Consider the following 12201-nt stretch of genomic DNA (forward strand, 5'->3'; position numbering starts at 1 on the left):
GAGCTGAGGCTCTAGAAACTTGTTATTTGGACTCCCAGAGCGGGTACAGGCCACACCCAGAGGTTCCAAGCTCTACAAACTTGGGCGAGTGCAGAAACCTCCTACCCTCGGGCCTCAGAGGAGGAATTTGGGGGCCAGGGCCGGCATGTGGACGGTGAGCACTGATCAGAGCCTAGGGTGTGTGCGCCCCAGGCAAATCTGTCTGCCATTAGGACACAGGCTTAGGTCCAAGCTTGAATTTCTGAATCCCCTGTCTTTATCTCACCTACTCCTCGCCTGAATCTGTGAAGCCTAATTTTTTGCTGAAAATACTTGGCTTTGTCTAGGGTTGTGTGGGGGCGCGCTTGGCGGCCGCATTAAAATTCCTCGCGCCCCAGCTTGGGCAGCAACGTGTCTCCCCTGAGACTCCACTTTCGCTATTACTGTCAAGTACCCTTGACTCTTTATTTTTGCCCTTTTATCTATTACAACTAATTCGAGTTCTTTTGCCCTTTTCAGTCTAAGACGTGGGCTTTCCACAAAGCCTCCCCTGCCAGCGCTCTCTCAAAGCGCGGAGCCTTTAGAAATTGAGGGGTTTACTGTCAAAATGAAAATTTCACTTCAAATTATCTTGGCTGATGCTCGCTTGCTAGGCCGGGGGCTCCTGCCGCAGCCTTTTGACAGGCACATCAGCCGCAAGCTTCCGCGTCCCGATAATATCATCCAGGAGAGCGAAAGTCAATGCAGTGACAGCGCAGGCTGGGACAATCCAATTACTGAGTGCTGACCAGGGCAGGCCTGCGGCTTGTGGGGCAGTTGGCCACTCAGTGTGCAAGGGCCCAGTGCTGGCAACCAGGATTCAGGGTGAGGACCAAAACTCAGGGGACCCTGTCAGTCCTAGGGGTCTGGTTCCAGCAAGGCTAAGTTTCTTTCCTTAGGGTCTGTAAACTATCCCTAAAGCTGGCCCTATGGGCTCATTAGTGTGACTAGGCTCCAGCCTAGTCCCACCCCTAGGCTTGCAGAAGAAAGACCTGGCATCTATTAAAGGTTTGGTGTCTCTCAAAGGCCATTTTCTGAGATTAAAAGTGGTGTATTATAGCAGCTGGAGTCTGTGGCTATTAGAATTTATTCTAGTGGCGGCACCCCCTTAATCTCATAGCAGCTTGCCCTGGGTTCCCTGCTTTACAACCTTTCTGCTTGCCACAGCCACATTGGGGACTTTTATGAAATCCAGAAAGGCCTGAGCAGCATCTTGTAGGTCAGCAGAGAGCCAGGAATGGATGTTGGGCAGGTGCCTCCTGGAGATGCAGAGAACCTTGTAAAGAAGAGCCACAGAGGACCCTAGTCCAAAGTGGCTTCTACTAATGACTTTGCTGAGAAGGGTTTGAGGGGTCAGGCCTGCCCCCGACCCAAGCCCCAATCCCTTGGGTCCTCATCCCAGGTCTCTTTAGCTCTGCTCCTGACTTCTGCTACTAAGGTCTCCCTCTGGAGCCTTCAGAACTTGAGTGACATAGAAGCCAAATTTAAAGTAATCAGGGCTCAGGCTGCATCTCTGGATGGGGTAAGAATCTGTTAATCTCTTGGCTCAGAGAATAGTGGCCTCTGGGCAATGTTCCCTTCCCCACAGCAAAATTCCAGGGGATTTAGAAAGCCTAAATTTTACTTTAATCCAGTCAAAGAAACACTTATTTCCTCAAAATTCTGGTGTCTGGCAGCGGGGTAAAGTTTAAAGTTTGGGGACTCACATTCAATGATGAATTCAGAAGAGTGTCCTTCCTGTGCCTTTAACATCTCAAAAATGGTTTGCTTAGTTAGACTTGGATTGGCAACCTCATTATTGGCACGGCGGTGTCTGGGTCAGCCCGCCCATTCTTCCTTCCCCTGGTGGGTACGAATCACCCTTCCAACCACACCTGTGGACCCCAGCTGTGAAATGCGGTCTTTCTGCAATGCAAACACCATCACAGGGATTTATTAGTTTTGTTGTATTAGCCTTTCTCTGAAACAGGCAATTACTGGTGTGGATATACATCTTAGAAAACATAATTTTGTTGAGTCAAGAGTGTGCAACAGTGTAAACACGGTGGGAGTGTTGTTGGTGAGCTTTATGTGCTGAGGTTGAAGTCCGCAGAAAAGCAGGTTGAGGAGTCTTCCTAACGAACACTGGCATGCCTCAAACCCAGAAGGAGATGGCGACACAAAACAAACCTCAGAACCCAAATGCCTTCTCCATGTAAACTTTGGATGTAAACTTTACTCTTCAGGGGGTCTCCCCTCTGCTTTGAGAGTGTCCTCTTGTCTTCCTGGAGTTCAGAGATGGTTCAGGTGGACGCAAGATCAGGTGAAACCTGGTGATAGAATGCAAGAAGGTTCTTCCATTGCCCGAGAGCCTGAGTTCAGATCCTTGGCCTTAGATGGGATAGCATCCTTGGCTCGGAAATGCCCCCTTCCTTTGGAAACCCATTAAAAACAGTCCAGAGTCAGCGCCTGCATCCTGAGCGCCAGTTCCTTTCTCCACTGTGCAGGTGGGTGTTAAGTGCAGTAGGGTTTGCCACCGGTTTTGGGAGTAGCCAGCAGCTCCCGGGCAGCCCCCACAGGTGGGGCATCTTGATGCACCGTGGGCGGGAAGGAGCAGGCCAGGGGCGTAGTCAGTACGTTGGCACCCGCCCCCAGAGAACGTCCTAGAGGGCCGGGATCCAGAAGTGCGCCCTTAGCGGTGGCCCAGGCCTGGTTCAAAGTGCTGTGCCTAAGGATGGGATCATGAAATACCCCGTCCACCCAGTTTCTGAGACTAGTTACTGGGGAGTCCTGGTGCCTTTCTAGGGCTCCCGAGGGGGCTGAGACTGCAGGCGAGGACGCCGGCGGCGCTGAGGATGCCCCCGCCGGACCTTGGCGTTTCAGCATGCAAGAGGGAAACTCAGTCTGGTTCAGCGCTGTGGCTGCGGCAGCGGTGGCTGTGTGAGCCAAGGACCAGATGCGCGGCTTGGTCTCGAGGCTCGGCGGCGCCCCCGCTGGGGCAAAGCTCAGTTTGGCTTCGCAGGCCTGTGGGCCGCCCTCAGCACCAGAACCTGGGGCAACCACTGTGCTCCGGAGGCAGCTTCGGCCCCTCTCCAGGTCCTCATCTATGGCAGCTCCACCAGCGGTGCCCAGAGGCATCCGGAGTGTGGTGGAGGCCTCCTTGCCTGGGCCAGGGCCATCAGATGAGACAGGAATCCTCTCTGGTCCGTTGTCCAGGGGCTGGAAGGGCGTCTTCAGATCGCACTCTGAGGTCTCTGCATCTAGAGGGTCGAAATCTTCCAGGTCACTGAGTTCTAACTCCTTGTCGTCTTTGCCAACGGGACCTGTCAGGCGACAATATGTGGCCAGTGGAGGGAGACAGGAAGGTACAACTAACTTCCTTTAATCCTACAGCTCAGACCTTTCTCTGTTTTCCTCTTCCTATCACTAGAGACCACAAATCTTGAACTAGTAACATTAACACCAGCTAGGCAGATCTGGACTCACCGGTGTATGAAATGCTTTTTAACTTGACTTTAAGTAAGCCCACATGGCACCACTTCTCTCTCCACTTCCCAGGCACAAGATCTGACTGGAAACCAGTTCGCTCATTTGCTGCCTGGGCCCCAAGGGCTTTCCATTTGCTACCCAAAAGCTTCCAGAGAACCCCACCCACCCACCCAAACGTTACAGAATCTCCAACCCACCTTCGCTCTTGGCACTCTTGAGAGGCTCCTCCCTTGACTCCTCCTCGACCGCATCCTCCTCCTCACCCTCCCCGTAGGTCCGCTTCTCGTCTGAGCACTTATTTCGAGGAGGCCAGGTCATCTTGTTTTCCTTTTTGAGGCGCCGGCGCGCATTGGCGAACCAGGTGGAGACCTGTGTGAGGGTCATCTTGGTGATGATGGCCAGCATAATCTTCTCTCCCTTGGTGGGGTACGGGTTCTTCCGGTGCTCCTGCAGCCAGGCCTTCAGCGTGCTCGTGGTCTCCCGGGTGGCATTCTTGCGCCGCGTGCCGCTGTCCACGGTCCCGTACCTGGAGACAGGCTCTGCAATGGGGTGCCAGTCGGGCCCCCGGGGGAGATCACGCGGAGCGAGCAGGTGCGGGGCATAGGGACAGGCTGTGTCTCCTTGGGGTGGGTTGCACTTATGGACAATGCCTTGCCTTTTGTAGGCCAAGGGCAAAGATAATGTCATTAAGATTACAGGGAGTAGGTCATGGCCTCTGCCACTCTGTAGATTTCTTTGATTTCCACTGTGGGGTTTCCCTCTTATCGCTTTGATCCGCAAACCATGAAAAGATATCACGGACCTGTGAATCAGCACCTGGGAACCTGAACCCAGAGACAGAGGGGAGGAACAACCCAGGAACCAGGCTCAGGGCTTTTGGTTGAGCTAGTTCCATAGGAAGATGGAGCAATGGGCTGACCCCATCATGAGCACCAAGGGCTAAGGGCCTTCGACTTTTGATGCCCACTGTAGGGCTGGTGGCCTTGGCTCAGACACATATCTGGGTTGAGCTTCTTGGGATGCATGGAGGTGTCTCAGGCTCTTCAAGGAAGCAGCCTGGTGGACTGAGTTTTCTAGAATCAATTTGCTTGAAAGTGACAGCGATGGGAGAATTTAGGATAGAACACCCGCCTGAGGGAATTGTCCACTCTGCTGGTCACTCCACCTGGGGGGGGGGGCTGGTGGTGGTGATGAAGGGTGGAGTGGCTGGTAGCTGGTTCTGTACTGGCAGTGGGGGAGGGAGGTCTCATCCCTCACCTGTCGTATGGGTACTGGCCCAGAGCTGGCTCATATGGGTAGTAGGCTGCAGCAGCGGTGGGCGCTAGGCCGGCGTGTGAAGACCCCGTGCCGTCCTTGGACTCGAAACTGTTCTGTAAAAATCAAGGTGTCTGAGGTCACAGCTTCTGGGGATCCAGCTAGACACTCCCCATTAAGCCTTCTTAACTTAGCTCAGAGCCCGGAGTTTCCCCAAACTCCCCCAAGGCCCACAAACGCCAACCCATCTCCTGCTGGTCTCACTCAATACTCAGTGGAGACATAAAGGTAGGGAACAGGGATAGAGCAGGGGTTCGTGAAGATGAAGTGAGAAAGGGCGAGAAGAGGAAAGAGATCTCGAAGAAGCCTGGAAGGGGAGAAAGAGGGCAGACTAGTAAGGACTCCAAAAAGGCCACCAGGCCTGGGGATAAAGAAGCCTTAGAGAAGAGGCCTTGAGTGAGAGGGAAGGGGCTGAGTGGTGAGGAGCAATGGTGTGAGGTCCGAAGGGGAAGGGGAGAGGGAAGAAGGAGTGCTGGGTGAGAAGAGAGAGGTTGGCTGAGTCTGTGAGGACCTCCCTCTCCTTGGGAACCGGGAACCTGATCAGAATTCATTGGCAAACTTAAACCACAGCATCATCTTAGGCACCGGACCTCGCGGGCGGGTAACCCTGAATCTGAACCAGGCTATGGGTGCTATGCGGCTTCAGCTCGGAGTCACCGCTGAAATCCTTCTTTTCCTCTCACCCCAACCTGTAGGGGATCCAGGGCACTCGCGCCCGCAGCGTAAGTAGTCTTGGCAAACCGAGGGTTCAGGGCGGGGGGGGGGGGGTGTTGCGGTGGGAGGGGATTTGTCCCCTTACCAGCGAGTAGAAAGCGGACGCCTCAGAGCCGTAAGTCACGTAGTTTCCGTAGCCCTGCGAGCTGCCGTAGGGGCTCCCGTAGACGCCGAGCGCAGCTGCTGAATTGAGTTCGTGGCGTGCGGTGGCCAGCAGCCGGCTCTCGTAGACAGGGCAGTAGACAGGTGCCTGGGCTGAGGCCGAAGGCCCGGAGTCAGCCAGTGTGCGGCCACCAGACTCGCAACACGTGCTCAGGGAGTTGGTGGTCATCAGGAACTGGAGAAAGAGGGACCACAACGAAGCATGGGCACCCGGACAGAGTTCTTCCCTCAACAGCCAACCGAGGCCTTGCCTTCTCTGACCACGTGGGGCCCAGCCAGCTGTTCAAATCCTCCACTGGGTTCCAAGACCCTACGTGCCTTCTCACCAAGTACGTCTGACTCAAGTGCTTCCCAGGGTCTCGCAAGGCACACTCTGATGGTTAAACAAAAGGGAATTCAGACCCACCCACAGGGTTTTACTAGTACCCCTAAGTGCCTCCTAACCACGTTTGGCTAGTATAAGGGGCCACCAGGCAAGGTCCCTGCAGTCTGGGAAATGGCAGCCAGTGGGGGCTCTTTTCTCTCCCACTCCCGCTGTCAGACCCATGCAGGGGGCCGGTTACCTGGGGAGCAGAGGAATAAGGGTATCCAAACTGCGGGTAGGACATGGCGGGCACCGCCTAGGAAGGTTGGAGGGGCCTTTAGGGTCCTGTGCACGGTGTGGCCACTCCTCCGGGGCTTCAGGCTCCTAGGCTCTGGGAAGGCGAAGCAAGAGGAGGTCAGTTCACCCACGTGCAGCGCAAACTTTCCTAACCAGACAAGAAAGTGAGTGGCCTTGCTCGTAGTGATCCTTTTAGCTTCGAAGTCTGAACCCTTCAGAGGCCTCTGGGACCAGCTGGCCTCGCCACGAGGACAGAAATACATATTTTTACAAAACGAAAGAAAGGAAGGAAGGAAAGAAAGAAGGAAGGAAGAAAAATAAAACAAAAAAACCGAGTCTTGGGGACTGTTAAGTCAGTTGTGCAAGGTTTTAAGCTGCAGAAGCGCTGACGTCAGCCGACGCCGCAGCTTGGCCTGGCCGCAGACCTGCGGGTCATTCGGCTGCTGACCGGGCGGGGCGGAGACAGACTACATCTGCGCCAGCAGGGTGGAGGGCCGTCGAGTTTTAACAAATGAACTCCATCTAAGGAGTCAATATCGCCCCCGACGAACGGTGTTTCTCCTTAGTCACGGAGGACGGAAGGCACTTTTAATTAGAAATTAATTAACGAGCAGCTGCTCCTTCACACCCCACTGTAATCATTAGTCTCAATTACAAATGAGACCTATGAAGGGACACACGAGTGAGTCTTCAGTGAAGATGTAATCAACAGTTAAATTAGCCGGGCGCAGGCTGCGGCCGCCCGTTGCCCACGCAGCTTAGGGTGGAAGGATGCAGGCCCCACTCGTGCGGAGACGAAGACAGCGTGCCTGCGCGCTCCACACACTTCTTCACCAAGTAGGTTTAGGAGCCATCTCGGCAACGACTCTCATCAGTTTCAATTCCAACTCTGCACCAAGCAGAGTTTTAGAACCAACTGACACCACTAGAGAGCCCGCTTTCTGATGGCGACCTGAACTCAGGTGTGTGCGCTTGTCTCCGGGGGCCTCCCCAGAGTCCCACACTTCCAGGATCGGTGGGGACCAGGTACTGCGGGACTTCCTGGGTCTAGCACAGGTTGTGGCATTTTGGACAGCGGCTGTCCCTGGAAACGGCCCCTCCCCCCTCTCCACTCCAGGTCAGCCCACTGCTCAGCCTGGATTCGCTTCATTTCCTCTCCCCTCCCTCTTCTGATCTCCCTTCGCGGCCTCCTTCCGCATCCCAAGGCTAAGACAGAGACTGTCAGACGCTGCTGCTTGCTGGGAAGAGCAGATTTCCCAATTTGGCCTCTGGGCTCCTCCCGAAGGCTCGCTGATCCTAGGCAGTCACAGGGCTAGGTAGAGGGAAGGGGGCGTCGGGTGCCTAGCCTTGGTACCCTATGGTCTGCTTCACACTGCTTCCTGCCTGGAGTGTAAGGAACTCTCGGAGAGAGAGGCCCAGTGTCCTCTCAGGACTTCCTGAGCAAATCTGGGCCCTGTAATATTGCCCGGGTGTTCAAAGCGGCTCTGAGTGGAGCGAGCAGGGCTATCAGGCTGCCTTTCACACTGATCTTCCCAGGGCCAGGCTCGCTCCTACTTCTTTCGGCCCACCATGCCAGCCTTTCGCGCTCCGCCGGCAGCAGAGCCGCTCATCACGGAGCTGTGCAGACTTGCTCGGAAAGATTCCTGGGTTCAGACCTGTGAATCGCCCCAGGGCCACCCTCTAATTAATGATGACGTTCGCGCCCTCTCCCCAGCTGCAAGGCTGCCTCCCAGAAACGAAATCTGCCGGCCCTGACAGCTTGGTTGAAGGTGATGGATGACTATCTGGAGACCGCAGTACACATCATATAATATCTGCTGCGTAATTGCTTTAATTTACAGATGAAAATACGAGTTCTCCGATCGCGCTGGACCGCAGCCGGCCAAGTCCGAACTGCTTGCAAAGGGAGAAACCATCGGAAATAATGAATAGTCGCCCCATGCAAATTATTCAGACAGTTTAGCGTTGGTAGCCGGGAGAGATATATACATATATAAGGAACACGAGTCGAATGACATTAATAATTGTTTTTGAATTCTGTATTGATTTCATGGCAAGCTGTGTTTATTTCTTTCTCACCAGAATTGCTAATACCACCTTCCTGTAAATAATAAGAAACTAGCCACCGGGGCTTCTCTAGTGGAAATGAATCTCAGCCTCTCTTTCTTCCTGCTTCTTCCCCTCCCCCAACTCCCTTCTCCCAGCCTCTTTCCGTTTTCAGGCTTTACTGAGGCTTTTGTGGAACATCCTCCTAGTTTCATAATTTATTGTTTACAAACAACTCTCTTTCTTCCGATAATGAGGTGCTAGCAAGGGAAGGGGCTCTGTACAGGACGGTGGAGGCTCAGGGACAGGAATCCAGCATAGACTAGTGCTCCTCAGTGACTGGTGTTTTTGTCACCTCATCCCTGAAGCCCAGGCCTTGGGGACTATGGTAAGCACAGGCCAGTTGGGAAGGCGAATGAAGACCAGGCTGCTGCCTCTGTGTGGCATTCTGGGGACCTCAGCCAGCAGCAAGCTAGTGTGTACCCAGAATGAACACTCCCTGCTTTCTTTCCCAGACACCTGGTAGGGTGGGGGTTGGAAGGTTGCCCCTGCGGACTTCCATTTATCTCCTGAGTGGATTCTGTACTGGGGTAGGGTAAATCGGAGTCCCCTAGGGCCTCTGGTTTCTGGGGAAGGAGTTTCAAGGGTTTTCCTTGGGTCCTCAAGGCGAGATTCTGGTTTGCCTTCCAGTCAGAGCTTCCGGGCCCCAGATGCTGTTGATCTCTCTAGTGACCCTTTCTCTGCGTCTAGAAATCAGGAACATGGCACTTCACTATCCCTGAAGATGAAGACTTACGCTCTGCTCCCTGCCTGCTGCATGCCGGGATACCCTATGGGGCCTGCTCTGTCCTCACTCAGGTCCCACTGTCCAGTCTTGTATCTGGTGAGCACCCACACCAGACATCCTGGTGACAATCTGCTACCTGGCCAAAGCTCTCCCGCCCAAATGAGATCCTCCCTAGGTCATCCTTGCTTCCGAATGATAAAAGGGTGCCTTCCTCAAAGACGAAGCCTCCAGTCAAGGCACCAGGTTCTCCAAGAGCAGACAGGACTCCCAGAATCTCAGGCACCACCAGCTAACAGAACTTGCATAGATGGTCATGTTGTGCCCAGAAACTCATAGGGTCCTTAGATATAAATACGCCGTTCAGCAACTTAGCCAGAACCATTTGACTCCCTGAAGGCTGGGTAGTTGATCACCTTTGGAGAGGAGATCAGAGACTGAAGTCCTGCTTACATCTCAAAGGGATGGAGCAGGGAACAGTTAGTCCCAAGAATTAGAAGCCTAGGGGCAGCTGGTATTTTCTGAGGTTGATGATGGCCATAGAATTGGTGAGAGCTTCTGGGAGGTCAGGCCTGGTCTTGATATTCCTGCTACTAGCTAAATCCTGGCTCTTCAATAATTCTTGAACCCCTTCTTAACCACACCATGAGCTCATTCCAGTCCAGAGAGAAGTTGACTACAACCCAAGGCCAACACAGAAGCCAGGTACTAGGAAAGAACCTTTTTTGTCTGCTGCTAGGCCGGAGCTTGAGATGCCTGGGTCTACTTTGGACAGGCAGCTGGTGTAGGCTCAGAGAGACACTTCAGGTGCCAGAGAATGCTAGGTGGTGCGGACACCCGCCTCCTTGCCTCAGTTCATTCTTTCACACTCAACCTCTGTTCCCCTTACCCAGCCAGTGGGGGTGAGTTTGCTCCCCCCAATGCCCTCCTTTCTGGCTCTCTTTTCCAACTGCACACCCCACAGACCGTCCATTCGGCGCTGCCCGAGGAAGGAAAGAGCGCACTCAGAGCGTCCAAGAGCACAAACTGTGCTTATCCCACGCAAGCCACCCCTGCATTCCGCACCTAGATCTTGCTGGATCTTTCCTATTGCGCTTCCTAAAACTTGCAGCAAATACAGTGGCCTCCGAAGACCCTATCCGCTAGAAGCAAACTTTGTCCCCTCCAGCGCAAGAGCGATCATCGCAAAGTTTGCACGGCAGAGCCCGTTCCTTACCTGCGCTGGGAAAGAGCCAGCCCGTGTCGCTCTGACGCCAGGGCCTCCGGGAGCAGCGCGCAGCCTGGGACGCACCGGGGAGTCTCCGTAGCCGCCGCCGCCGCCCGCGCCCCTCGGCGGCCGCGCGGAGCCTCTGCCTCCTCCGCCTCTTCGAAAGGGGGGGAGGGGTCTGGGAACCCTGGGGCGGGGGCGGGCGCGGGGACCTTGCCTACCTGAGGTGGCGCCGGGCTACTCCTGGCCGCCCGCTAGGACTCTGCGCGGCCGCTGGGCGCGCGCGCTCCGGCGGGGAGCAAGCGACAACTAATGGAGACATTTCCAGGCGGAGCACCTGGAGAGCGGAGCGCGCCGGCGTCCCCTGGCGCAGCGGTCGTCAGCCGAGCCCGCACCGGCGTGACGTGGGCGAGCGAGAGAACTGCTCCCACCCGGCCGCCCATTAACGCTTTCCCCCCGCGGGCTCCCAGCGCTTGCCAACTTTCCCCTCCGTCCTGGCCGCGCACCGGGTGCGCGGGTGTAGGGGCTGGGATGAGGGGTTCCAGAAGGTGAGGGTTCGGGTTTGGCCTCCTCAGGAAGGTTGGGCTAGGGCGTCTGAGCCTAGAGAGGACACCCAAACCCTACCAGGACAGCAGGCGACACTGGGCCCTGAGTTGGCCAAATGCTTGGCTTGCTGTGTGAATCCAGCGACTTTGGGCTTGTGGGCCTGTCTCTAAATGGTTCCCCTTCTGCACTCCCACTGTCTGGCTGGGAGATAGCTCTTCTCCTTTTAGGACAGAGATTCCCCTCCCCAGACCATATTTACCCAGCCCTGCACAATGCTGTCCTTGTGAGTAGAACAGGCTCTTAATCCCATCCCTTCTTTTCCTGTCCAGTCCTCCACACACCATGTACAGTAATGCAGCCATTCTGGTCTCCTCCTCGGTGTGCACAATAGTCCCGACCAACCTGACTTTCACTGTGCAGCAGGCCTTCCTCACAGACTTGAGCGAGAGGAACGGAATAGTTCAGTTTGTTAGGAACTGCTTAGGGGATCAGCGGATCTGTGACCTCTCTGGGAGGGAATGAGCTTGCTCAGGACTGTCCCAAGGGAGGCAGTTAGCTGGGCTTCTGCCCTGGGGACCAACAAGAGGACAGACGACCTTTATTTTCTTCAACCTGAGGCTGGAGCCCAGGGCAGGAGAGGAAGGTCCAGGCCCAGACCCTCTCACCTCCTCCTCAGCAGCAGAATCTTTTTTTGCCTTTGCTCCCTGCAGACTCCTTTTGCAGACTCGCTGCCCTGTAGTGGTCTCGATCTCTCCTTACAGGAGAGAAGCAGGGTGGAGAGCAGGAAGGGGCTGTGGCCTGTGGCCTGTAGAGCCCCTGGGCTTCCGCAGGACACCCTTTCCTCCTGCCATAGCTTTCACTTCAAAGAACCAACTTAATTCTCTTCATCATCCACAGCAGCGCAATGACAGTTGAGATTTGTTGATTTAGATAAGCTCTGAGAAAGTTATCCCCCCCCCCTTACTCCTTTTCCTTTTGCAGCGGCTGGAGGGCTAATTCCAAGCTGCTTGCTTCTGTGGCAGCATGGAGCTGGTCTGTGGCTGCAAACCTCACCCATCTATCTTTTCCACTGGGAGAGAGAAAGCCGGCAGTGTCCATCTAGGCTGGGCTGGAGATTCAGGTGCTTCTGTGGGCAACATGGCTTTAAGCTCTGCCTGTTTTGGAAACCAAAAGGGAGCTAGGTCACCAGTATGAGCTATTGGATTCTGGGTCTGGGTCTTGTCCTTTCTGTTTGGTTCTAAGCTTGGGAGGCAAACGTGTGTGTGTGTGGGGAGAGTGTTCTTTATATAGGGAACAGATGGAAGCATCCACTTTGCAAGGTGGGAAAGCTCCCATAATTCC

The 12201-nt window shown here is 54.8% G+C and overlaps 1 protein-coding gene across 1 annotated transcript; it reads right to left on the reverse strand.

The window, feature by feature from the left end:
- Positions 1-2511: 2511 nt before the first annotated feature.
- Positions 2512-6284, reverse strand: Irx4 (iroquois homeobox 4). The gene is made up of 5 exons (XM_057790133.1): positions 6240-6284; positions 5600-5851; positions 4744-4856; positions 3684-4012; positions 2512-3320 (listed from the first exon to the last, which is right to left on the reverse strand). The coding sequence occupies exons 1-5, from the start codon at positions 6282-6284 to the stop codon at positions 2512-2514; spliced, it is 1548 nt and encodes a 515-aa protein (XP_057646116.1).
- Between the last annotated feature and the right edge of the window lie 5917 nt (positions 6285-12201).

Source organism: Chionomys nivalis, chromosome 15 (assembly GCF_950005125.1).
Source record: "Chionomys nivalis chromosome 15, mChiNiv1.1, whole genome shotgun sequence".
NCBI classification, from domain to species: domain Eukaryota; kingdom Metazoa; phylum Chordata; class Mammalia; order Rodentia; family Cricetidae; genus Chionomys; species Chionomys nivalis.

Bases quoted from the DNA above. Each gene is read 5' to 3' on its own strand.
- Irx4 (XM_057790133.1), bottom strand. From the start codon at position 6,284: ATGTCCTACCCGCAGTTTGGATACCCTTATTCCTCTGCTCCCCAG. The intron at 5,852-6,239 runs GTAACCGGCCCC...CTCTTTCTCCAG, and splicing joins CTTATTCCTCTGCTCCCCAG to TTCCTGATGACCACCAACTC. The intron at 4,013-4,743 runs GTGAGGGATGAG...GCCTGTCTCCAG, and splicing joins GGCCAGTACCCATACGACAG to GTACGGGACCGTGGACAGCG.